Source organism: Gallinula chloropus (genome assembly GCF_964237585.1).
Source record: "Gallinula chloropus genome assembly, chromosome: 2".
NCBI lineage: Eukaryota > Metazoa > Chordata > Aves > Gruiformes > Rallidae > Gallinula > Gallinula chloropus.
Window position 1 is genome coordinate 53,817,802 of NC_140086.1, and position 27,251 is coordinate 53,845,052.

General features: G+C 43.4%; 1 protein-coding gene across 1 annotated transcript in view; it reads right to left on the bottom strand.

The window, feature by feature from the left end:
* EPB41L3 (erythrocyte membrane protein band 4.1 like 3) overlaps positions 1 to 6,634 on the bottom strand; it is a 58,862-nt gene extending 52,228 nt beyond the window's left edge. The window contains exon 1 of the mRNA XM_084280270.1: positions 6,566 to 6,634. Within this exon, the coding sequence (XP_084136396.1) occupies positions 6,566 to 6,619 (54 nt within the window). The 5' untranslated portion in view covers positions 6,620 to 6,634. The remainder of the gene's footprint in view (positions 1 to 6,565) is intronic.
* Between the last annotated feature and the right edge of the window lie 20,617 nt (positions 6,635 to 27,251).

Here is a 27,251-nt window from a genome sequence, read left to right on the forward strand (position 1 = left end):
CAACTGGAAGGAATGCAAGAGACCCCAGCTGTCTAACTGCTTAGATGTGCTTTCTTATCAAGGTTATGAGAGACCTTTTCCTTGAACACCACATAGCCCAGATGTTCCCAGCTGCAAGGAGCTGTGGGGAAGCTGAGGCTCTCCTGGCTAGGTTGAAATGCTCCAGCCCCAGAAATGCTACACTGGCATCCTCCCTCCGCCTTGGGGCATTTCCAAAAATTACTTTTATTTTTCATTTAGATTTCTTCAGGTTCCGTGAAAAACCTTAACAATTTAGAATAATAATAAAAAACACTGAAAATGTAGCCCTATCATGTTTATTTTTGTTTCAATTACCAAACTGAAGCAAAAAGCCTTTTCCTGCTCAGCCTCTCAGTTGATTATTATGAGCTGGACAACATCAGTATCGATTTCCAGAACATTATGCTTCCTGAATTGAGAAGTACCTTAACTCCTAAAAAGCTGCACACAGTCTTTGGAAGAAGCAAGGCAGGAAGCGCTATGTATTAACTCTATTCAGCTGGAACACATGCAGGCAACACCGAGACTCCTACTGACATGTGTCAGGTAACATAGATCTTAACTGAATCCCCTGGCTAATCTAAGTCAGCCCTAATTAGCGGGTCTGGGGACAGAAAACATTCTGTATAACGACGATGATGCATCTCAGCCCAGTCACATTGACTGAAACACGTCCTGGGGAAGGAACAAAAACCTAACCAAAAGCTCTTCATATTAAATTAACTGAAATGTAAGCAACGGGTAGGTCAAAAGGAAAAGACTTATTAAAAACAAAAAACCAGATAAATTCCCTCTTGCGCTCAGTAATCAGTTTCACATGTAAAGCCATTTGCAAGAGACTGTGTGGAATTCATTAAACAATTAAAATGTGCAGGGGGTAACTGAAACTGTACCCTTCAGAAAGCAGAGAGCATCTTATTACAGAGGCTTCCTTCCTGACCTTAAAGCCTACCTCAAAATGGATGAGAAATTCAGTGTTATTAAACTTCCTGTGCGAAAGCCGCACGCAGGTCTGTGCCGAGGCAGCTCCTGGGGATGGGTTCGCCCTGACACTGCGCGGGGAGGGGGGCAACGGGGCTGTGCAATCCCCCACTGCCACACAGAAAGACAGAATGGTTTCTCCTCTGGAGGTAATCTCACAAGCCAGATTTGGAAAGCCAGGAAAAGAAACACATCCAGCTTTGAAGTCAGCCAGCACTGCCTTTTGTTTCTGGCAGTGCTGGCTGAGCAGAAGTCAGCCTGATTGCTCTTCAGACCTCTCCTAAGGTCATCTTTAACAACTTATTTTTTAAGGAAGCATCCATGCACTCTCACTTTTTAACAGGAAAAAGAAACATTAATGTGAAACACAACACTCCATCCTATTTGAGGATAATCCATTTATTTCATGTCTGCTTTGTTTCCAGAAAGGGGTTTTGGCACATTCTTATGCAGGGCAGAGAGGGAGCTGCTCACTCCAGCCTGCCTCTGTCCACGTTACAAACCCTGCTTTCAGATGTATGGAAATGAAACTTCTTACTGTATCTCCTCAAGGATGCTATTGCAAAGTCACTCCAGGATGCAGGAAACCCATTAAGAAACTGGGGCCTCCATCAGGGAGGAAGCCACCAGAGGTTCTTTACCAAGGTGTAGCAGCAGTCACAGCACGGGACACCCAACTACTGCCCAAGTCCCAGCAGCAGCACAACTGAGAAAACTAGATGACAAAGCTAAAACCCAAACTGTGTATTTTTACTAGTCCCATCCTACCTCCTCTGACCCTCACCCACCAGTAAAGCCTTGCTGAGATGTCAGCTTTCTCTTGATGCTACGGCATCTCTGTTCAATGTGGGGCTGCAGAGATGCCACAGACAGGCTGCGACGGAAACATTTGTTTTCATTTACTGGTGTTCTGCACAATAAGAAAGTCAGAGCGGCAGAGGAATGAAGAAAGAGCATAAATTACCAATGGGCTCAGACAGCTGAGCCTTTGAAAACTAAATCTAATTATTTTACCACTTATATAGATTACGTGATAGTTTTCTGATCTCACTTTGCAATTAATAACATGTATATGTTTAGAGCAGAAACGATGAAGGCAAATTCCAGCTTGTTTTAGGAAGATACTTCCAATTAGGCTGCATGTAAAGGAGAGGATGACAGCTGGTTCCGCTTGCAGCTTCTAATTAAAACACAGTAGTCTAGATGACAGAAAATTGAGATGGGGCAGAGAGGGAAGAGGAGGCAAATAAATCCTAGAAATAGCGTAATCGTACCACAGCACTTGAAAACCCCTACTTAAAGTGCGAGGAACTCGGAAAGGTGTTATTTCTCCTTGCTTTCTTGTATCCTAGGAAAAGCCTGAACTAGTGTATTTACTGTCTTTAAGATTATCTGAGATATTTCCAGTCTTTCATCTTGGTTTCTCTACCTTTGGATCTTCAAAACAAGAAATGCAAAGTACAAGTCTGTCTTCCTTCAGCACCCTCACTGCTGCACAGGTTTGGCCCCAGCTGTGGATGTGGCTGAGTTTGACAAAAAGTGCTTCTGATCCTCACGCTGGCTGGGAGAGCGCAGTGAAGAGCCCAAGGAGAACCACTTCCAGCATGGTGGAAACCACCACTCAGCATCCCCCTGAACAAACTGTTGACTCCTGTGACTGAGAGCCCATTAGAAACCTCCAACGTCTTCATCATGTGAAAGAACCACTTACAAACCATCAGGCTGTTTTCCTTTGATAGAGAATCAGGGACAATGTCAACATACAGCCAACACTTCTGCTTCAAAAGCCAACATGGACAGGAAAGGCACTGTTATAGGTGGCCATCCTACCCCTGAAAGGAAACACCCCTCCTAAATAAAGCTCCCAGACAACAGCGACAGTTGGGGAGTACAGACGGTAACACTCCTGGCTTACGTTATTGGAGGGAGATGAATGAACAGGTTGGGTTACCTACTTAACCTGGTCTGGGCTTGTAATGTCTTACTGCATGAATGACTTTCTGGGTCAGGACAGATGCAGCACACTGGCAGTAACACCGTGGGGCCTCAAGAGAAAGCTTTTCCCTGGCATTTGCTTAAGATCCTTTCACCAAAAGGGTACCACATTAGATAAACCACTGCTAACCTCAGCTTTGAGGTTACCTTTGAGGTTACTTTCCCCTGTAGATGCATCTCATACAATATGAAAATTCCTGGCGTCACAAACACGAAGTACTGAACAGGAGAGAGACTGCAAGGCACCGCAGAAGGCAGTGAAGACACTCAGCATTAAATATGGAGGAAGAAAGAGGGGCTCCTGAAACAAAGGACACTGAGGGGATAATGGATTAACCTAACATGTCTCAGAAGCATCTCAATCTGTGAGTACGTGCAATTTCGTCTGTCAGGTCATTAACTCTATGAACACATAATTGATAAGCTGTAGGTTGTGCTCTACTTGAGAGCAATGAGCTCCTTTAAATGATATTAATATTTAACATACATAAAAGCATTTGCCATTTGCAAAGCATTCTATAGAGTAACTGATGGATTCTATAATGATCTTCAACTCCCAGACTAGGGAATGCAATTCCGGAGGGATAAATATCTGGCCCACGTCCAAATCAAGATTCCCTGACAGAGCTATTATTGTAGCTCAAAATCAGGTTTCTAAGTTTCTGGTACTTCCAGATTACATTGCTTTGTAGCCTTCAGTGGGTAGAGGCATGATACAGAGACAGAGCTAGAAGACAGGCACTGACAACATGGGATGACATTTCTGACTCACATCCACCGATCATCTCATCCCCACCCTGGGCTACCAAAAGATACAGTGAAGTGGGTGAAACACAAGGAAGGAAAATACCAAGTATCTGATTGCAATGTAGTGTCCACTCCTCTTCCCTTTATTTAAGGGATTAACCTTGGGGAACTTACTTTAATCTTGGGGAATTTACCAACCTCTCTAATTTGTTAGGTCTTTCAGCACACTTTCAGATATTTTATTTTTTTAGTTTCCTGCCCCCCAGTTCAAAGGGGTACAGTAAGTCTGTCTGTAGGGGATCCTTAAAACACACATATAGAGCATTTTTCCTGAAACGTGACAGATTGTTTCTCACCCTGCAGCAATGAGCTTCTGTGAAGCAGCTACAGAACTCTGTTATTACACAAAATCACTGTAGGAGAACTTCACCTTCAGCCACCTACATGGTTTCCTGAGGTGTCTCCTGAGACAGAGCCTCAGCCTCCCTGCCCTACCAACTCCCTTTGTGTATACTTTTTCTCCCTGGAAGAAAAAGCAGAGGGAATGTCACATCATTTCCCTTGGCTGGACACAGCATCCTTTTGCTGTAGCTGAACTTTATGCACATGGAGCATGGATTCCCATGGGGATCTACGAAGTGTTCCCATGGGCCAGCCAGGGTTGTGCCAGAGAAGATACCTGCAGTTGCATCCTCAATACCCACAGCATGCTGACACCACCACCTAGGAAGGATGCCAAGTCTGGATCATCCATTTAAGGTATATAAATGTACGTGCCACTCCAGTTGCACTTGTTCCCTGAAATATTTATGCCTTCTAAACTGCTCCCTGAAACATTTCTGCCTCCTAACTAACTTCTTCACGCCCTTCCAGGCACCCAATGGTCTCTTCATCACCACACCTCTGTCATTTGAGGATTCATCCTTCTAAGTGCTCTGTTCTCATCAATATTACATTCTACCTAGGAGGTCCAACCATTTTAGAAGGACATGAAGTGATTATTGATGATGGTCAATACAACTTCAAAATATTTCAGCAGTACAAGTAGAAAAAATGCATTAAAAATTTATATTGGACATTATTCAAGAGCTATTGAGAACTTGCAAAGCAGAAAAATCTGACAAGAGCTAAAGCATGATGACTTCTATATGCTAGCACTTTGACACTTCAACAGAGTCCAAGATTTAGTGAAGAAGTGAAATGTCCTAAAATGAAGTATTATTCACGGGATTTTTTTTGGAAGTCCAACATAACAAATCTTCCTTTCTGCTCCATCTTATATTCCCATAAAGCTCAGCCTGCTAGACAAGATTTCCACAGAAATCCTATTTGGTAAAATTTGCTTGACTGTATTCCAAAAAAGTGACTCACGTTTTAAAACTAAGTGGCAAAAGCTTAAACGAGTTTGAGTCTTTCCATCAAAGCCAGTATTAGTCATTATTCCAGCTTAATGGTTCACACACTATTCCTGACAGACAAAACTGGGACTGCAGGGGAAGAAATGACAATTTTAAAGTCACAAAGTACGTGGCCAGATAGCTATTGCTAGCCTGAAGAAAACAACATGGGACTTGGCCAGCGAAACTAAAAGATACTCGACAGTGTGAGTGCTAAGTTGCTCTAAGAGTAATAAAATCACAGGTCTTACATTAGCATAGAAAAAATTTGGCCCAAACTGTAAAGCCCCAGTTAAATAAAACCCATGAAGTTCTTCCTCCTCTGCTGCTCTTAAAACAAGCGCGGCTGGAGGATGTGAGGGCTGAGTGCAATCTGACTGTAAAGACATCGGGAACTGGCTCCCAGTCAGATGCTCCTTTCCTCCACCCTCTCTCCTTCATGTTCCTGAGGGTTCCCCCTTCCAGCCTGCAGACTACCCTCTCTCTGCTTTTATACTGTTCTGTTCTCCCCAGGTGCCTTTTCTTCCCTGCCACACCCTGGGGTTGCCCAAAGGCGGATGGCTTGGCCGAGCTCTCCAACACACATCGTTCCCCTCCTGGCTGCTGCTGCCTGTGGCCTCCTGACCTAAAAAACAGGCTCAGGACAGGCTGGTCCACTGCCCAAAGACAACCTAGGTGTCATGGTTGGAAAGACTAAATGGAGAAATGGGTCCTTTTTGAGATGCTGGTGCTCTGCTTCTCTGGTCTTCAGGAGTCACAGGCAAGGCATCCTCTTTAACACAGGTTTGCACAGACCACTTCTTAAGCGACAGTGCGGCAAAGACCATCCCTCCTCCCAAAAGTAGTCTTCTGGCAAAGTCCCAGCAGAGAAGGCGAGTTTCCTTACAGGAAACCACCAGCAACTTTCTGACAGTAACATTCAGACACAGTTATGATTTGCAGACATCGTGGAGAAGCCCATAAAACTCACCACTCTCACTATTTGCTACTGACACCTCCCCTGCCTCCCCTGGGTGCCTCTTGTGCCCCCGCTAACCTCATGATGGTCAGAATTGCTGTTTGGACCAGTGGCTCAATGTGAGACTGGACTCAGCAGAGTACTGAGGGAAAATGAAGCCCTATGGGATCAAATCCTGCTCTGTTCATGGGCTTTGCTGCCCATAATTCACTCTCTGCATTCTGTTGCAGCATGTGCTGACAGAAAATTAATGCAAAGTCTCTGGCTGTTCCAGGGACTGCTCATGATCCCTCGTCCATCTCGGATCTGTGCAACGTCTTCAGTCTCCAGAGAAAACAGCGGATGTATCTCTGTGCCTGGCACTGGCGAAATACCAGGCTACTCATTCTTTGGCTTAAATGAGGAATCTAATTTCAACCGTTTTCCTCCAGACAGGATGAAAGTAAGACGACAAAGAGCAATGTACCTCTACTTCGCATGCATATTCTGATCCATCCAGGAGCGTCACTTTGCACTGCATATTTTTCGGTTTCTTGACGATCTTTAGAGGAGACTTGGAAAGTTTGCTAGATGATGATTTTTGAGAGAGCTTGTCGTCTTCCAGCTGCTGGTATTCCAGCTGTTTTGCACTTGCAGCAGCGAACTCCTGTTCTTTGTCTGTGGCCTACAAAGAGAGAGAAAAATACTTTTTGAAGTGAGGTAAACAAATCATGCCACGCACTACCCTCTGCACCCTGCATCCAAGCATTTAAATAAGTCTTGCATGAGACTTGGACGAGAAAGCCCTGATACAGGACAGAGCTGTCTTTACCTATTGAAATGATCTCCAGAGTTGCTCATATTACTCCCAGCCCTCTCTCCTCACTTCAAAAGATACAGAATACCCACAGAGGAGGGTCACGCATGAAAATACTTCAGGCTTCTCCTGTTCCTATAGGTCAACATCCCTCTTGGACCTGGGTGGTTTTTTTTGTCTGTTGGAAATGCTGACTAATGGGTAAAAGTTGTGATGAACAGACATTCCCACAGTTTGTTGATAACACTTTTAAGTATTGCATGTATTAAATTATATGATGCTTCTGCAGTGTCACATGGAACAGGAAAAGACCATCGGGCTTGCAGTGATTTCACTGTCGGTAAGAAAAGAGTCCTCTGAACGAGGGCACTGGACCCTGTGAGGGTGTGAATGCACGGGGCAATGCTGAAGTGCCTGGTAGAGTGGAAGGCTGCCCAAGCAAAGGGTTAAACAAACAGCACAGAGGGGGCCAAACAGCTTTTATGTGCAGCCGGCTGGCTAATGGATGATAAGCAGGAGATGAGAGGTTGAATTTTGCTCTCTGCAGATGCCCACTAAGTCACTCAAACTGGTGAGAAGTAGTTGCTATCTGAAAGACAAACATACTGCAGGGGAAAGGGGCAAGAAGAAACAACAGCAGTTACTTTTGCCTGGGTTTATCTGAGGGTCAGAGCATTTGAAGAGTTACCGCCATGCAGCACAGACCATGGTCCTCACCAGGGCACTAGATGAAAGCCAGAACAGCTCTACAGCATTTCACCCTTCCTAGCAACAGCACTGTGCTGCAGTCATTACCTTTCTCATCAGTTCTGCCCCTGATAGTCTCCAAACAAAACCTCAACAGCAGTGTAGTAATGCCTAAGCTAAAGCTGAAATAAAACTAAAATAACCTCTTTCTGTTATCTCACTAAAAGGGAAAAAAAATATAACTGTTTTGGCTCCGAGTGATTAATAAACAACAAGCATTGCTGGAAATATATTGTAAATTAATCCTTCAAGTCTGTTTCCATTCACTGCATATAATAAAACTTCCTGAGAACGGAGCAAATCCGTCCAAAGGCTTTAATCTGCTTTGAGACCAGAAGAACCCAGCATCACATAACCACCGCCAGCGTACCGCTAAATCGCAGGGAACTCTGCCCGAGAGACTTGGTACAAACAAGCCGTAAGCTTCCCCTCTGCCTTTGGGTGAATGGTGGAAAGCTGATCTGCTGCCTCCTGCACTACTGACAGCACCAGTCCAACCAAAGCCCCCACCAAACTGCAAGGAGGTGTAGGAAGACCCCACACTTTCCTTTTCCCTGCAAGAGAGGGCTTAACAGTGGTGTCCTACGCTTGCCTGGGTGAGGACAATAGAAGTGGGACTAGAAAAAAAAAACACAAAACAAGAGCCACTTTACAGATGCACATCATCCCCTGAGCTGTGGATGTTCTTCCTGAGGAACAGCCCACTGCTAGCCATCTCTTCTCCTACCTAGCTCCAGCACTGAAAGGACTTTCCCCTTCCAGCACTTGGAGACCAGCTCTGTGGCTGAACATTAACCTCCTTGCATCCACTGAAGGCTGGTGGGAGATGAAGGGCAGTCAGTGAACTAGCTGTTGGCAGAGCATTTCACCCTCACAGAAGCTGTGATGAAGGGGAAGAAACCCCTCCTAACCCAGGGCTCAGAGAAAGGCTTGAGGCCAGATACCCTATACCTTTCTACCACAACCATGGCCAACTGGCAAGCGGTGGACCTACTGCACCAAGAGAAAAACAAGACCAAAGATATCTCCTCCCAGGGCCTCTGTGAACAGCCACACTGCTGCTGATGGGAAGAAGGGCTCTTTGGTGATTTCTGTACATTTTGTTGAAGAAACCTGTCATGGAATGTGCACATGCGTAGGTACAAATGGGGTAGACATATACTGTCATTGCCAGTGGGTAATTAGTTTCATATGTGAGAGTTAACACTCTGCCCCAACAAAAAAACCCAAAAAGCACAGGAATAATATTTTTAAAGAAAACAAGAGAGCTGCTTGAGAGAAAAGCTCATGAACACCCACCCATCAGCCATTTATGTTTTAGAAGCATCCTCAGCCTACAAATCAAATTCTATGAATTCCTGTGGATTGGTGATTATTTTCCTTCTGACAAAGGCACTTGGTAACTCAACAGTACAGCAGAAATTTGTTTATTTATAAGCAGTGATAGTATCGAGGTTATTTTGCTTTTTAAGGTTCCTGTCTACATTAGGATCAAGGGAACGTGTCTAGGTTAAAATCATACAAAGGATTTTCTCTCATTTGTCTAGAGAACAAAACATGCCAAGAACTATTAGAGAAGATCCCCCAAACTATGCTGACATGTTCAGGCACTGAGGTACCTTCAGACTGTATTAAGCATCTTCTTCCTAAAGAAACCTGACATCCTGGTATCTAGGAAAAAAAAATGAAGTGGCCGGTGAATAACCCATGTAGTCAGTGAATTTTTTTGAACTCTGCAAGCATAGCTGCATTTTCCCCTAAGTTCTTCCCCAAGACACCCCTGTGCTGTATTTCTGCAGTATTTTCGGTGTCAGGGACTAAATTCTAGTGCAGCACAAGCTGCTTCATGGTTTTGTATTTTTTGACCATAAGCTGTCTCATTACTGTATTACTTCTGTACCTTACTCTGACACTATGTTCGACCCCTTCTGAAGCTGGACAACCCCCTCGAAGCAAGCCTTTGGAGTCAGGGGACTCAGCAGTAATGATCTTTGATGCTTCACAGCGTCTCACTAGGGTAGGAAGTGGTATTACCAAGCTTGCACAACGTGTGAATCCCATCTACTCATGACAGTTGCTCTGAAATGTCAGTGCCCAACCTATGCAATGCTTTCTAGTTCATTTTCAACAAGAGAGGAAGGCAGGAAGATGGTAAGATTACATTATTATTCCTGATGGAAAGGATGCATTTCTGTAGTAACTGCTAATCTCGACATGAAGATGCCTTTTTGTCTTCATAAAAACGTTCTTTCTTATGTGTATAGAATGGCAACAAAAAGTCACTGTCATGGATCAGTAACTTCAATCTTTCTCCCCAGTGTTCTCTCGTACGAGTAACAGCAAAAAACCATCAACTTCCTCACTGCAATCGCAGATGGGGAGAGAATGACACCCATTAGTCCTTGAATTTTGGGCTTTTTAACGACACCATTGCCAGTAGCTCAGTCTCTTAGTGCTGTGTTTAAGTGGTTCTTTCCTGCGAGACAGATGCTTAAGCCACTACGAAATATACTGGGCAGATCACTGCAACTGGATTTGATAATTTGGTAATCTCAATGGGAGGAGATTCAATCTCACATATCTCTTCACTAAGCCAGTTCCTTGATCTACCAAGGCTTCTGCAAACACTGGCTCACAGGTGATCTTCTCTGGGAACAGAAGGGATCATGCAGCACACAAGCCTGTCTAGGGTCTCCACGGTCACACAGCTCCACACACAGAGATGGACAGGTTTGGTGCCCAAGGGTGGCAGGTTTTTTTGTGGTTATTTTGGGCTTTGGTTTGGGTGTTTTTAAGATGAAAATAAACTTTGGGCAGAAAGATTACACTATCAATTAATGACCAGTTTGCACAGCACCCTTCTCTTCCGGACAAGCAGTCCTGCCTCTCTTCCCCAAACTAACTGCACAGTTTCTGATCTGTTTCAGAGACTGATACCATCCCAACACATAATCGTGGATGTTGGAACAAGAGCAGAGAGGTCTTTGTTGAGGATGGAGTGAGATTGATCAAAGGTTATTGATGGTAAAAATGGTTATCCATTAAAAAAAAAAAGCACAGTTCTTCCACTGGTTGATCTTCGAGAGCAACAGACACAAGAAATCCTGCCCTGCCATGTCTACTTCTTGACATATTAGCAGTCAGATGTAAGACATGTCTTTTAATTTGATTCCAAAAACATTTGTTTTCCCAGGCATTTAGGTAATGCACATCCAGATTAGGGAGATATAAAAATACTTTGCATCTGAAACCACTTACAGCCCCCAACTTTTTCCCACCACCAGCAAGTCTGGGCTGTAGCTCTGTGGTAAAACCTTAAAACCCAAGGCCACAGCCAGTCCCAAAGTGCTGCCACAGGAGCACCTGCACTGATTTTAGGTAGCAACTTACATATGCTTGCTTCACCAGCACTGTCTCCCAGCTAGGTAAAATAACTAGGACCCTGCCTCAAACGATCTGAGTTTTTTTGAAGGGTGGAGGAAAGGAGGATTTAGACTGAGTTATCCCATTCTTCAAAGGTGAGTGCGATCAGATGGGGGCCACAACCTTACGGAGAGAAGGGATGCGATTTGCAGGTACCTCATTAATCGTGTGTCACTTACCCATGGAGAACAATGCCTGTTAATCCTATTGACTGGAAATTATTAACGGGGAAAAAGAAAGCAGCTTCTGCAAATTTAATAAGTGCAACAATGAACCGAATGGAAAAGTGTGTGATAGCTCTTCTGAAACCCATTACATGAAAAGTTCAAGTAATTATAATGCAGTCGTTTCAGACCTACGAGAAGCTTAAGGGAGCACAGATTCTTCATGGCTCACACATCAGACAAGCAAGCGTGAAATCAGTTTTCGGCAGGTGCCAAAGAACTTGACTCTGAAAACATTTTCAGCGTCTTAAAAACTGGCCCTGTTTGCTACCGAATGCAAGTGCAACACTGAAGATGTCTCCTGCTTAGTTAATACGATTGCCCTTCTACTCAAGCACTGGACGCAGAAACGAACTGGAAGCACCTGGTTTTAAGAAAGGCTTTTCTGTAAAACGCTGCTACTGTGCTTTGCATCAGATCTGGCTGGTGGCTGAATAGCAACTGACATCAAAAGAGGAGAGCAGGCCACGAATTAAAAAAATATTCTATGTGAGAACTAGTATATTTTAAGTACAAAGGACCGACTAGTCAAGGTCCACAGCATCACACTGAGCAGCCTTCCATGCATACCTGAATATACATTTCCACGACTCGTTATTTCCCAGGAGCAATGAGCAGGCAGGTAGCTACCTGCACGCAGCGAACACGGGCTCCCTTACCTGCTCCTTCTTCACCGGCGTGCTGTGGGCTGCCACTGCCGAGAACTGCTCGAGCGCGTTTTGATGCTCGTCGCTCGGCGGCGGCTGCTGCTGGTCCTGAGGCTGGGTCTCCGCCGCCCCTTGCTGCGCAGGGGTCTCCTGCTGATCCTGCTCTTTATCCTTGGACTCGGAGTCCGATCCTGATTCTGTAGTCATGGTTGGTTATTCTGGAAAACAAGGTGAGTGGGTCTACTGAGCACGATCTTGCAGCTGTGAATTTGTAGGCTAGGCTTGCAAACAGGAGAAACACCACTCGCAAAGTTTCAGTGTTGCTGTGCCCAGCTTTTAAAACTGAGGTGGCTATTACTGGCCCAATGAGGAGCCCCAGGAAAGCTCCGCTGATGCAGAAAGCCATGTCTAAATGCATCTGTACCATTAAGAGCAGCACGCTGCCACCAAATTGCATTCTATGTGATAATACACAGACATCATAGGAATTATGCTGAAGTTACATATCATTCATAATTCATAAAAGGAGAACAACACACCAAGAAAAGCTTGTGTGATTGAGGGCCCTAAATCCAACAAACTTCACTGCAGTCTGAGTTTCTAAACCACATGGAAACTTGTGAAAACATCAAAGCTTTTGTTCTTTACATTGAAGTCAACAGGGCTTGAACTCCTCAACACCTGCACTCCCTCATGGAAACAGACTCAAGTACTTTTGACGCTTCCAGGCAACAGATACACTAAAAACATGTGAAGTGGGCCCACCAACATCACTGCAAATGTACAATGTCCTTAGGCACAGTTCTGTCCTTCCTGCTGGAACTAACTCATACTTCTGTCATTTCTTTCTAAGTACTGGAGCATCCAAAAGAAAAGATAAAATGACTTAATGGAAGTATTTAAATGCTGAAGTAAAGGGCATATGACTTCTCTTGAACAAGAAGTCTGTTTGAGCTTAACTTTGTCCGGTACTAAAAAAAAAATAATTAGAATATCTGCAACGCGTGTTCAAAATTTTAACTATTTTGATTAAACAGTTTCAATACAAATACATTGTTGGCATACAACTCTCAAATTACACAGACCCAGCTTTAAAAAAAATACTGTGATTTTGTACTAAAACAAGGGTTTGAAAGAGCAGAGTCTGTGCCAGTTCAACAAACAGAGTCTGCTCCTACGTTTGTTACTCGTATGCTCTCAGTCCTCATGGTCTTATCCTTCAGCATTTTGCTTTTAAGCAACTCAACACACACTCACTCCCCCCGTCTGCTGCAAAAATCTATTTCTATTCATCATTGGGCAGTGATTTCTTCAACCTGGTAACCATAGCTACGATGTAATTAGAAGCAGTTCCACAGAATATACATCTGCTAATTCATCTGCTAGGAAGTCACTGTGGACTGGTAACATACGACAATATTTACTAGCAGAAACAAGTTTAGTAAAGATCACAAAAAAGTGCAGGCCCCCTTTTTTTTCATTATTGCTTACATGTTTAATAAGCTACACTGCTTGATAGAAAATGTTTCATATCAGGTTAATTACTACTTTTAAACTCTCTTTTCTTTTGTATTCTTCACTTTCTGGGCTATGTTCTCCAGCACACGTGTGTCTGTGTACAGCGACCAAGTGCCCAGCATTCAGCATGCGCCCTGTTTTTTGTGTGGATGGGGGTGCACATCCCTACCTCCTGCATGCCAAAACAGCACAAGAGACAAGCAGAACTAGAAAGTACTTATGGCAGATTGAAAACATGACCTGAAGCATTGAAGTACTAACCTGTGATACACTTGTTTAGGAACACACCGTAAATTTCTACGCTCAAACTGGCACCGTTAAATCAAAAATTCCTTTTCATAACAAAGTGCATTTAGCAGCTACAAAAAGCAATAATAAAGTCATGCCTTTTAAAACGTGGCAGTCAAAAAGGTGTTCATCTAACCAAACTTCAGTTGTCCACATCTGAAATGGTCACTTTAAACGCAGAGGAGAAAAGCAGATGGTTCAGAGAGCGATTTATCTGACCTATTTTAGGTGCCTGCTTTAAGCTTACATAAATCACATACTAGCACGACTTGGTCTGAGACTCTATGAAGGAAGCCTAAACAAAGTTCCTCCGATGTGAATCAAACCAACCCATCCTCCTTTTTCAATTCTATTAAGCCACTTGTTTTTTGTACGCTTTAAAAATTAAACTGTGGAACAATATTAATCTCTCAGAGGGTTTTATTTTTGTCCATCTGTCAGATCAACATCATGGAACCAACTACTCTTCATCTGATGCCTTGCTTTAAAATCACCCAGGTCTCCACAAACTTCACAAGTTTCTCCCCCCACACTCAAACCATGTTTTGTACAAGTGTATACAAAAGATACTGACTTCAAATTAATTAAATCACAGAATCATACAATGGCCTAGGTTTGAAAGGACCCCAAGGATCATAGAGTTCCAACCCCCTAGCCACAGGCAGGGCCACCAACCTGCAGCATGGACCTACACAAGGTTGCCCAGGGCCCCATCCAACCTGACCTTGAACACCTCCAGGGACGGGGCATCCACCACCTCTCTGGGCAGCCTGTTCCAGCACCTCACCACTCTCTCTGTAAAAAAACTTCCCCCTAATATCTAATCTTCACCTTCCCTCCTTTAGCTTTAGTCCATTAAATAATTCGACACAAATCAAAACATGTTATTTGATTTTTCTTCCCCCTTCCTAAAGAAACTATGAATTAGAAAGTAAATTAAACCTAGCTATCACTGATCAAACACCACCAAACACCACAGGTGACCAATACAAAGTGGAAACTGCAGTAGGAAGACTTTTGTGTGTGTGTGTGCCTGTTCCCTCTTGATAGGGGTTAGGGCAAAGAAACTACCATACTTGCATGCATAGAAGGGCAACTATCATACTTTCTGTTTGGGAACAGTCACCCCAAGTATCCTGAGACATTAATCTACATAGGATCAGATTTCCAGTCCATATGAATAAAAAAAATAAAGTCTGTCTTCCTTCAGCTACCCTCACCGCGTCTCTGGAAGGTCGTCTTTACAGCCTAGATAGCTTCTTTCCTAGTGAACATTTGTATCCTGGCTGCTCATGAGCACAGAAACACAACCCCATTCAAATGACCCCCATAAAACACAACTTTGTGCAGCATGAGAGGTACAAAAAAAAAAAAAAAAAAAAAAGGTTTCTTTTTCTTGCCAGTTATAATTCTGCATCTCAGGGAACAAGAAATGTGGTTCTTCACCTCCTCTGGGACACTCCTGCCTGAAGCAGAGCCTTATGATGCTGTGAGTTCCTGGTTTTCTCTCCAGTTACACATGAGCCATCACTTGCTCTAAGAGTGCTTTGTTAGAAAACTTTTTGTGTGCCATCAAATCTTTTAGCATAAGCGATTCCCTGGATACAATATTCCTGTCATTAGTCAGACAGCAGATGGATTTAATTAACCCAAGGTTACCCATTTCCAAATGTCTTCTTTATTTCCCTACGCATACTAATATGTTTAATAACAAATACTGAGAACAAAATGCTATTGATTTCACGCTGTTATCTCACAGATGCAAATAGAAGCAAAGCAAACACATTTCGAATCCAATTTCTTACAAACTCCTCAGATGATTGTATTGCTAAGATTTATCTCACTCCAACCAGGGCAGGTTGAAAATACCTAAAATACAAGACAGAAAAAAGCCCATTCTCCTCTCAGTGCAAACCAATAGGTTGGTTTGCCCTCCTCAGCAAAGACCTGCTTAACCCAAATGAACCCTGAAAGCACGGCATAGCACAACAATCCTCCTAGGAAGCCGTAATTTCACTCACTGGGAGAGCTAACAGTACTCTTAAGAAATTTAACAACATAAATATTACTCTACCTTTGTTTGCATGCAGCAAACCTGAGAGAACAGCTAGCAGTGTCTACACATTTGTTTTACTTCGTTATAGTTTATTTACTATACCTGGCAACCTACCAAAATCATGACTCCTAATGGGAATCGCAGTACAGGAAGAAAGAAATCACTGAAGTTACTTCAACATTTTCTGTTGCCAGCACACCCCCCATATCAAATCCCCCTTTCCAGCAAACAGAAAACAAACTAATGAAAAGGAACTAAGAGCACTACCTTATACAAATGAGGTAATACCATGCAAGCCAGATGTGCTCTTGGATAGCTAAGTTTTGGCTTGCGAGGCATTATTCAAAGATTCCAGCAGATTAGCTGAGTCCAAACTTAACACAGATGCTGCTAATGCCTCATGGGCTAAGGCTAAAGTAAATTTGGCTACAGAATTCAGTCAGAATGAAAATCAAGTCTTTTAATTAAAAGAAAGAAAAAAAAAAAGTACTAGCTAATTTTCATCTGGTTTGCTGACTTGAAAATTGTTTAAAAATGTATGTAATTTCAGTAGTGTAACAGTTAAAAATGCAAGTGTTGAGTGCCACAAAAGAATAAACAAGGGAACACTAATATACTAAGAAGGTATGAAAACACAACTTCAGGAAACTACATGACATACTTAAAAATAATTTATATTGGAGCAAATCACAGAAAAGAAACCTTCTCACACTCTTACACTACACAAAGGCAGTACATACAGACTGCCAAACCTGCAAAGCAGATATCCTAAAACCTCCCAACACTCCTTGTTTACCTACAGCTACCACCAGTTTGGCACATCATCATTTCTATTACCAGACTTCTTATCTCTTTTCATATTTATTAATTAGCATTGGACACGTTTATTAATATTTCAATTAGTAGCATTTTGTTCTTTTGTTTAGATCTTGTTTATTCTTGCTACGGGCTTAAAGAAGATAATTTCCTTTTCTCCATATGGGAACCAAAATCCCCCTGTCCTCTATGAACAAGTCCCTGAGCAGGCAAAGCCCAGGCTATGTCACCTAGTCCCAACTCCAGCAAGTGCCACTCACAATCCACTCTCTGTATGGGTATATTCATCAAGTTATTTGATGCTCTGCCTCCTGTTCTAGGAGCACAGACATTCTGGGTTTTGTCTACTGAGCAGCAAAATTCACAGTTAATTGACAGCAGAGTCCACAGTTTAATTAACCCAGCAGTCCCTAATAAACCTTTATTTATATATAAATAGATGCGAGTCAAAGTATCTGCTGTATTAAGCAAACGGAAATCACATTACAGAAGAAATTGCAAATTAATTCCCAATAAATTGTGATGTAATGACAAAACAAAATTGAACCAAGTATAATTAGATGAACTATACATAGCCACTATTTCCTGTAATGAACAGGCTAATGATTTACATTTAAATGCTGCTTTGATCTAATTGTTTCTCTTTCTGTAAAGTTCTCCTTTAATTACAACTTCTGAAGATTATTACAAATCATTGCAAAGGTCCAAATTTGGAAGTTATGTAACAAAGTAATGATTCCATACTTCAAAAATAATGTTGCACATAACAAGAGACATATTTATCCAATAACGACGCGATGCTGATGAGAAGAGCATATGGAGAGCAATATTGCCGCTATGAGCAGCAACAGAAATGTCAATATAAATCTCAAGAAAAGAATACATGCCAGAACACCAACTTCTAAGCTTGAAATATAAACTGTTTTCATCAAACTGCTTGAAGTCTCAGCTCGCTTCATTCCAGTTGGATGCCTTAATAGGAAAACAACCATTTTTCTGCTGATGCTCTTCAGTTTGGGCGAATTTGACCTCAGGTGCAGGAGGCATCTAAGCCACGAATTGCTGGAACAGGGTCTCCAGGAGAGGGGAGAGACAGAACCTCTGCTGCACTTTGCCAGGACTTGACCAGCTCTTTCTTTAACCATCACCATCCACTGGCACCAGCAGCAACTGAAGTCCCTGGTGTCACAGTTTCTCTGGTGGAAACCAACAAGCTAAAGAGACCACAGAGATGTGGTCTGAACGGACATGGGGGGGGAAACAGGCCCAAAAAGAACAACTCCATGTCCCCTGCCAACCTCACACTACTGTCCCCTCTCTTGTTCCAGTACCAGTATAATTTTGGGGGTGGATGTCTCAGTTGGGAGAGCTGAAGCTCCCTAGCAAGTGCAGGGGGAAGCAGCACTCCACCTTTGGGCATCAGTGGGCACCCTAACACAGCTCTGAGCTTACCACTGCACCTTAAACACACAGACATGTAACATACATAAACACATCAGAGTCTGCACAAGGAAAAAAAACCAAAACAAAATGTGAAAAGAAAGTCCTAAGAGACAAGAGGAACACCGATGGAGAAAGGTGCTGTGATCATGCCCACAGAGCATGCTCCGCGTTGTGAAGCTTGGCTTCACAAGCCATGGGCCCAACCATCGGTGCAGGAGGAGAGACTTCAGGGAGGTTTCAGTAAGCAATAATAAAAAAGGGCTGGTTGGAGGTGTTGCAACACATGGCATGAGTCAAAATATTCGTTTGGCCTTCTAGCAAGGTGCACAATTACAAGAAGGACATCGAGGTCCTCAAGTGAGTCCAGAGAAGGGCAACCAGGACGGTGAAGGGACTAGAGGGCAAATCGTATGAGGAGTGGCTGAGGGAGATGGGGTTGTTTAACCTTGAGAAGAGCAGGCTGAGGGGAGACCTTATCACTGCCTACAATTACCTGAAAGGTGGTTGTAGAGAGGTGGGCGATGGTGTCTTCAGCCAGGTGACAAGGGGAAATGGCACAAAGCTGCACCAGGGCAGGTTTAGATTAGATGTTAGGAAAAAATTTTCACTGAAAGAGTTGTCGGGGCCTGGAATAGGCTGCCCAGGGAGGTGGTTGAGTCACCTTCCCTGGATGTGTTTAAATAAAGGGTAGATGAGGTACTTAGGGATATGGTTTAGCACAGGACAGGAATGGTTGGACTCAATCTTAAAGGTCTTTTCCAGCCTTGTGATTCTGTGATTTTTTTAAAGCTTCTTCATGAAGATGAAAGAAGGAAAAATGGAGTCAATGCCTGAGGAAGGATTCATGTAATCCATAGGAGATACCTTAAAACAAACAAACCCACTCCTTAGAGGGAACAAAAAGGCAATGGCAGACTCGAATCATCCATAGGGACCCCAACCTCCCCAGGCATGTGTGCGCCCCTCTGGCACCACCACGGAAAGGAAAGCAGCTGAGTGTTTCTGGAGAGATTATCCTCTGCCTAGCAAGGGTGAGGAAGGGGAGTGTCAGGAGCTTTTATATCACAGTGGGTGGAATATATCAAAAAGGGATTGTATGCCAAAGCCGAACCAAGGACACGTGACTCCGGGGTGAACATAAAAGACCAACATCAACATAAAAGGAGACATGGAGACTAGGATGCAAAGTGACTTACAATCAGCAAGAGACACAGCAAACAATATGAAGAGAGTCTATAAATACATTTGAAGGAAAAGCAGGCCTGTTACTGAACACAGGAAAGGCTGAATTATTCAGTGCTTCACAGCAGCTAGCTGGGACCAGATACTCGGGGCATCTTTCACTTCATTTGCAGGATGTGCAAGTGGAGGCTGGATGGAGTGAGGAAGAAACAGAGTGAATGTATCAGTAAAGCAGGTGGGTTCAAGTGGAAATGTCCCTACAGTGCCTGGGGATCTACCAGCCACTATCTCTAAACCATTAGCCACTGCCTTGCAGATGCCAGAGAGGTCAGGTTAAGGTCAAAGCACCTGACCTTACAGAGGAAAGTGGAGACAAAAAAGGCAGAAATTACAGTGTACTTTTAATAGCAGAGAAGTTACTGGAGCACACTGCTGAAGGGTTCCTAATCTTCTAAGAATAATGAGATTAGAAGGGGAAAAAAACCCAACCCAAACACACAGAGTCAACATGAATGTATCAAAAAGTCATGTCAAATTAGCGTAATGTCTCCCTCACTCCCTCTGAGAAGGCATCTGTCCCAGCTGATAAAAAGAAAGTGGTACAGACGACAGAGTCTATCTTTAGAAAGGCTTTTAAAACAGTCCCACATGACTTTTTCATGAGCAAACATGAGAAATAGTTTAAATGGTTAAGAGAAAAAAAAAAGGGGGGGGGGGGGGGGCAGGATGTAGAAGTGTTTTTCCCTATGGGTAGGCATCAATTTACCAGAGGAAGAAGAGAACTGCATCCTCCCACCAAACCCTATGCACAGGGCTCCAGGCCCTCCCTGCACCCAGAGTAGGGGCTGGATCTGCTCCCCTCATCCCCCAGTGCCAGGACTCGTCCACCAGCTCCAAAAGCAGGATGGTGGCCACTGGTCACACCACAGCTCCTGCAGACAGCTCCCCAGCTGGGAGAGGTCACACACCTTCCCTTCCTGGGAGCACTGGGTTTAACTACAGAAGTGCACAGTGATTAAATCCAAACTTGACAGCTATTTCATTTGTTAAAAAAAAAATCTAATTAAAAAATACCATCACCAGCACAAAATAAAAAAATTGAAATAAAATGATAAAAGGACTCCTAAGGAACACGAGAAACTGCTGCTGCTAAGACTTCAGCAAAGCATCCATGCACTGAAAAGCTTCAACCTGCATCGACTTCCACTGCAGGGAAGTAAGGGGGAGCAGAAACAATACACAAATACCTCAATAACTAAGTATGCTGAGAAACAACTGGGAATTACAGGGTGGAGGCAGACACAAGGAAGAGAAGGAAATGAAGAAACCAGTAAGGGTGACTACAGCAGCATCCCACAGATGCTGGTTATGATCAAATTGAACACCCCCAACTTCACCCTTTCCTCGTTTCAGTTTCTAAAATAAATAAATAAATAAATTCAGGCAAAAGAAAACAGCAAAACTGCTCGTAGTGCTGTGATTACAACTGATTGATAAATATTTAATTCACCAACTAGAAAGGCAAGAAAGAGCCCTCAATGGCACACCCTGATTTTCTGCAGACAAGTGACTTTGATTACTTGGGTTACATTTATGTGAGGCTTTGACCTTTCTCCATCACTCTGGAGCCAAAAGCTCAAATGGGCTCCCCTCCACCCTCTCTGCCCCACATCATTCACTATTTAAATAATTGTATTTAATGCTGATGAATGTGCTTCAGGCACCAGATCATTAAAGTTCATCTTCTCTTACACTGGGCAGAAAACAAAACCAATTTGAAACTAAGACTCACAGGAGCTGCTGACACAAGTCAGGTGTGCTACATTGCCCCACTACCCTCAGGCCCAAATGCCCTAACACATGTGAACAATATTTTCTGTTTCATACCCTACCTAAACAGGCTGTGCTCCAGTGCTCCCAAACTGGTGACCTGCCCAACCTTACAGAAACAAGGGAAGCAGATAGGCAAGGTACAGATTGGAGTATCGAGCCCATCTATCTCCTCCAAGGGCTTCTTGCTCTCTCCTGCCAGACATTTTTCACCTTTCCAGATCAAGTACACAAGCCCACAAAGTTTAAAAAAAAAAGAAAAAAAGAACTATAATTTAAAATATCAATGCTGTTTTGCTTTTTTTCTGATCTTCTGGACATCTTACTAAGTAGAATTCAGCAAAGAAACCACTTGCTTTTTACTTTATTTTACCACCTGGAGCTTGAAAAAGGACCACTCACTGATGAATTAAACCCTGTCCAGCTGATTACTTGCAAAAGAAAGCAAGGTAGTATTACAGTGTTTTGCTTTTCCAGTGAATGGATGTTTTCCCACATTTTTACAGCCTTAGGAGAATTCTTTTTCACATTTTTGTAGTCTTTTCTCGAACTCAAGTGGGTTTCAGAGATGGCAAAAGGAAGAGTTTGGGGCAGAGAAGACAGACAAATTGCAGTCAGCTGGCCAAAGCCTCTTCCAGCCAGCCACTGCCCTTCCCATCCTCCATGGCTGCTTCGTCCCACCAAGACACCCGGCTGTCACTGCAGCCAAGAGCTCTGGTCCTACTCTGGGCACAGGCCCACATGTACTGTTGCCCTGAAGCATGCTCAGCTTCAGAAGGCCGCACAGTTTTCCCAAAACCTGCCCAGAACAGAGTCTTATAATTTTATTTTATTTTTTCTTAAGGGAGTCAATAATCATTTGTTCTTGGAGACAGCCATGCAACGTGCATCACGTAAGATTTCAGTGATGACTTCCCCCATGTCCGCTCTCCGCTGCTGGGGATTAACGCTGGATTAAAATAAAGGGAAAACATTCAAACTTGGACAGACACAAAAGGAAAGAAGGAAGGAAGAAGTCACAGGCAATGAAAAAGAGAGGAACCACCTCTGAATCCAGAGTGGGTCATAGTTCAATAAAGGCAGCTCTGTGCAAGGAGAGCCATTGGTGCTGAGGCCTGGGGCTGAAAGCACTCCTAGTTCATCTTCCTATTTACTTCTTTCTCCCTTCCCCTCCTCCCCCCAGCCATCATGCTAATTTTACATCCCCTTTTTCAACTTTTGAAGGCATTAAACAGGTCTGATGCAGTAAGGCTACACGATGAGGCACCACAGCGTGTTTAGTCGTAACAGCTTTTGTTTTTCTCTAAAGGATTATTCACTTTGTATTTAGATTTTAATCTCCTCCGCATTCATGTCAGTTTTGTACATCAAACACACCCTGCAATATCAAGTAACAGACTTCCCAGTTTGGAGCACTGCATCAGGAAGCCACTGGCTCCCCAAACAGATTAAAACATCGCGAGTCTAAACAACCAAACCCACGGCATCAAGCAGCCAGCTTTTTGTAACTAAACTCTCCTGGGATCCCCACACTTTAGCAACCTGCTACAGATTAAAACAGTACCGTTCCTTTGGCACCAGCAGCTAGGCCGCAACACCCATGGCTCCAGGTTACACCGCCACTCCAAAACCACCCTCCCAACCCTATGCTGACGACAGCGTGCCAGACCATCAACCAGGAGAAACTGCCAGCTCCAAAAATGCAGCTCCATGTGCTACACCCCTGCCCTGTCCCCATAAAAACCGAATTCAAGTGCATATACAAGCAGTCGGCCCTGACGCCTCAAAGCCACCAGCTGTTAAATAGCATGCTGGATGCAAACCAAGACCTACAGATGGTGTGGGAGTGGGGACTTCCAGGAACGGATTGGTCAGTGGAAACGCACGAGTAACAAGAATATTCACAGTGGATCCAAAGATCTGCAGAGCAAAGCGATCTCACTTCAAATCACCCGATAAGCAGGATTCTCTCCCAGCTTCATTTATGCTTCAGTTACACGTTTTAGGACCATTTTAGCTGTGTGTTTTCAAAGCAGAGGAAGCTTGTGCACATGCTGTCCCAATGCATACGGGTTAAGTCCTGAGGGTCCTTTGCATGATGAGCTCTACAAGGAATTAAGAGCAAGATTTCTCTATCTGTACGTAACATCCCAATAAAGCCAAAACCTTTCACCATCTGCGCAGCTACACTCAACTACAAGGATTTGAAGACCAGCATCCAGTACAGCCTGACAAGGAAAATAAGTACCTTTAAAGAAAGTCTAACCCTTTTAACCTATTAAACCCTGAAACGCTATCCATAGAGCTATGTCATGATTACATTATACACTCCTGACCCAGTATTTTACTGGATTACTCTGTCTCTGAAGATGGTATCACCGGATCTGGCAAAGCCTCCTTGATGTGTACGACTGTCTTGGACTTAAAGACACACAGAAGTCCTCTCTGAGCAGACCAAAGGGGTTGAGGCAATGGGGGCAGCCAGGTGGCTTGAAGTGCCCCTGCAAGGCAGCGGTCACAAAAAGATAGGGGAGGGAGGAAGGAAGGATGCAAGGAACAAGAAACAAGAAAGTAGCAGCGATGCATTTTCATCATAGAAGTGAGAGTGAGTGGTCAGTCTCTTAGAGCAGAAAGAGAGGGGGGGAAAAAAAGCACTTTGCAGCTTTTAAGTCTCTGGGGATTCACATAAGAAAGCAATTCACATAAATCATTCCAGGTTATTCAACAGGAATCAAGAATTAAAAAAAAATAAAATTCTGTATCAAGTTGATAACTTGAGAGCAGGAGTGAAGGTAATTAAGCTAGACCCTGCTATTTCCTAACTTAGGAGCTTTAAAATCTGAAATATTTCCTTCCCCATGTACTTTTCCTAGTACATAGCTCTACTAAATGTCCGATGATGTGTTATTAAGGCTACAAACCACTAATTTGCTAGCTACTAAATAATTCAAGTGATCCACCTTAATTCAACAGAGAAGAATCCCACAATTCAGAAGGAAAACAGAAAGCTTCAACACCAGACTCTGTTTGGTGTGCTGAGTTTCAAACTTGTCTTGCCCACTAACCAGGAAAGCATGTGTGATTTAGTCTAGGTGATCCTGCTCTGACACATGGGGTTGGACCAGATGATCTCTTGAGGTACCTTCCAACTCCTAATGTTCCGTGATTCTGTGAAAGTGCCCACATCAGTGAAACGAGTCCCTAAATGGTGACTTTTTCCGTCCTTCCCACTGAAACTGTGCAGGACCTGATGCAAGACTCTCTGGGCATGTGACAAAGGACCGCTGTTCGCTGTACCTGATTTTTTAAATGCAAATCCATTTCCTTCAGAACCCTTCAAATCACAGCACGAAAAATCAACTTATTTATATGCTACATTACATGGCAGTGCGAGGGGAAATGAAAAAAAAAGTCAACTATCTCACTCCTTACCAGATTTGCCCAAGAAAGCATTTATAATTTCAGTTTAACTTATAAAACATTTTAGTGAACAACTCAACCTTCCCAAGAGCTAATAAATATGCAGAAAATACAGAGAATTATTCCCTACTTCCATTTTTTTTTCTAGTAGCTACAGCTGATGCTAGATAAATGGCAGAGTCGCATTTCATCTCTCCCTCCCCACTTCTGTTCTCTCTGCAGTCTGTTTTTCTGTGGGGACAGAAATCTCCATGCCAATATTCACGAGACCATTACATCCAAACTAAAAAATGAATGAAGTAATCCTTCCCCTCCTTGGATGTCACAAATGCCCTGGGGAAGCGGTACCCTGCAGCTGGGGTCCAACACATTCATCTCTCCTTCGCTATACACACATATTTTGACACAGAAACCTTAAGAGATGGGGCGGGGGTAGAGTTTTAAAGGTTTGCAAAGAAGCAAAAACCAAATAATTCTTCCCCCAGCTTCAGAACAGTATTAATTAGTCCTTCAACAGCAGCCACCAAACTTTTTTTGAGAGATACAGCAGCACGCCAACAAGGCAAGCACATCAGATACGTGCCAGATTTTAATTAGGAGTATCATTGCTTCCAAGTGTCTTGCACAGTGACATTGTCCTTCACTGTCCCCTTCCCTGCCCCCCTTGTCTAAACCTGACCTGGTACACACTCATGTCGCCTGCTACTAAAATCCCACGATGCTGAAGTTTCCACGTTCACCACAGACCATTTATTCCATCAATTCCCTAGCCTTACTCTTCAGGAAAATTTTCCCAAATGTCTGACCTAATTCTTCCCACTTGAAATGTAGGCACGCTCCTCCTCGCCCTGGAGGACGTGTAACATGGCTCTGCAGCTTGCGGATGGCTGTCATCCACCCCTCAGACAACTCCCTCCTCTAGCAAGTCTAGCAAGCCTCTTCTAGCAAGTCCTGGGTTGGTTTTTTAGTACTTTCTGAGGCTCTTCTCGCTCTCTCTCCTCTGTCCCATCAGTCCACCTCTTTCCTGAGCAATAGCATCCAAACCCTACTGCCAGCTGAAGATGAACGTTTCTTATGGATGCTGAAGAGATTGCATAAAATGCCTGAAAACAATGCCCCTCTTTATACATCCTGGTAGTAGAGAGCTCAGTATTTTCACCATATTATGACACTTACCAACTTAGTTTTAACCTTTAATATATTCATAATCCCATACTGTCTTCTCCAAACTCCTACCTAAAGATGTCTCAAGTGGAGGAAAACTGTCCTAACTATATTATATTCAATAAAAAGTACAAGGGGAAAACAATCAACTAGGTAGATGTGGGTTTGGGGTGGTTTTTAAATTATGTTTAAGAAGTCCTGTCTCCTGTGCTCAGTGTCATTAAATCAAGTATTTACTAACATATGAGATCTAGTTTCAGTGACAGAGCACACATGATTTATATTAGAACAACTGTGGCTCCCTGTATCCAAAGTGTATTCGAGCTGTAATACTCTCTGATATATATTAAAGTATTAGGGAGTACCATTTTGAAACAGTTGCACAATTTCACTTCTGTAGCTTTCATCCACTGCTGAAATACCTGCTCCAGAAACAGCCACCTCAGTCCCTGGCAGATGCGAGGTGTGTTCTCAATTTGGCTGGAGAGACCCCCTCAGCATGTTTCCTGTAGCAGTTTCATAGGAGCTGAGAACATCTTCCAAAAAACACAGGAACCCGATGTTCTCATCTGCTTTCAAGACCTTCGGGGCCATTAAGGTGACTCAAGTGGCAGTGCTGGCAGTGTCGTAACTCATTAATAAATTGGGAGCAAGCTCACATCTGGTAGGAAAGGCAAGTCTAGTCTACCCCATTTTATGGTCTCTAGTCGAGGCAAGCACATTAAAATATGTATTACCACTGTCTACCTGTCACTTCTTGTAATATGCTTAGGTGAACCCATGGCTGCAAGCCAGAACCCATACTGCTTCAACACAAGAAGTGCTTTTGGGGGAAAAGTTATTCGCAACAGAACTGTCAGGTCCCTTTCGGTAAGCTGGCAAATGCTTGCCTCAACCCTTTCTGTACCAAAAGTTAAATGGGGAGGAAAGACTGCAATTTCAGGTTCATCTGGGCATCTTAATATACCCATGAGATGAGCTACATGCTATGCCTCACCACTGAAAAAAAATGGAGAAATCAAAAGACCGATTCCTTTAACCTGTTATTTTAAGAACAGTTTTGATACTGGTTCCTTAAGAGGAACCTAACCTGTGCTACACACCACTGAGGAGAACATCTCCTCTTCCTATCCCTGGTACCGACAGTAAACGTGCCATGGGGACACAACGGGCTGACAGGTCAATATAGGATACCATTTCATTCAAACCAGTTACTAGACAATGGCTGGCACTGAGAGGACCTAAAACTTGTGGAGAAGTCAGTTCAAGCTGGGTTAAGTAGATGTAAGCATAAACTTGAATATTTCAGAGTTCTTAAGAAGAAAAGCAGCTTGCAATATTTCAGGGTGGGGTTCTGAGACTTTTTTTTAACTGACCCATTAGTACTAAGTAAGACCAGAAACGCGGCAGGGTCCTTTGTGCCCACAACTGTGTCTCAGTCTCAGACTTACAGCTGTAATCAACGGGTTTTCCAAGCTGGGAAAGGGGGGAAGAATCAACTGGGGAAAGAAACCTAAACCAAACCCACCCCTAAATCCCAGCAGCCTGCAGCCTGAGGAAGTTAAAGATGACTTGCCTTGCTCGCACAGCCGCTCACA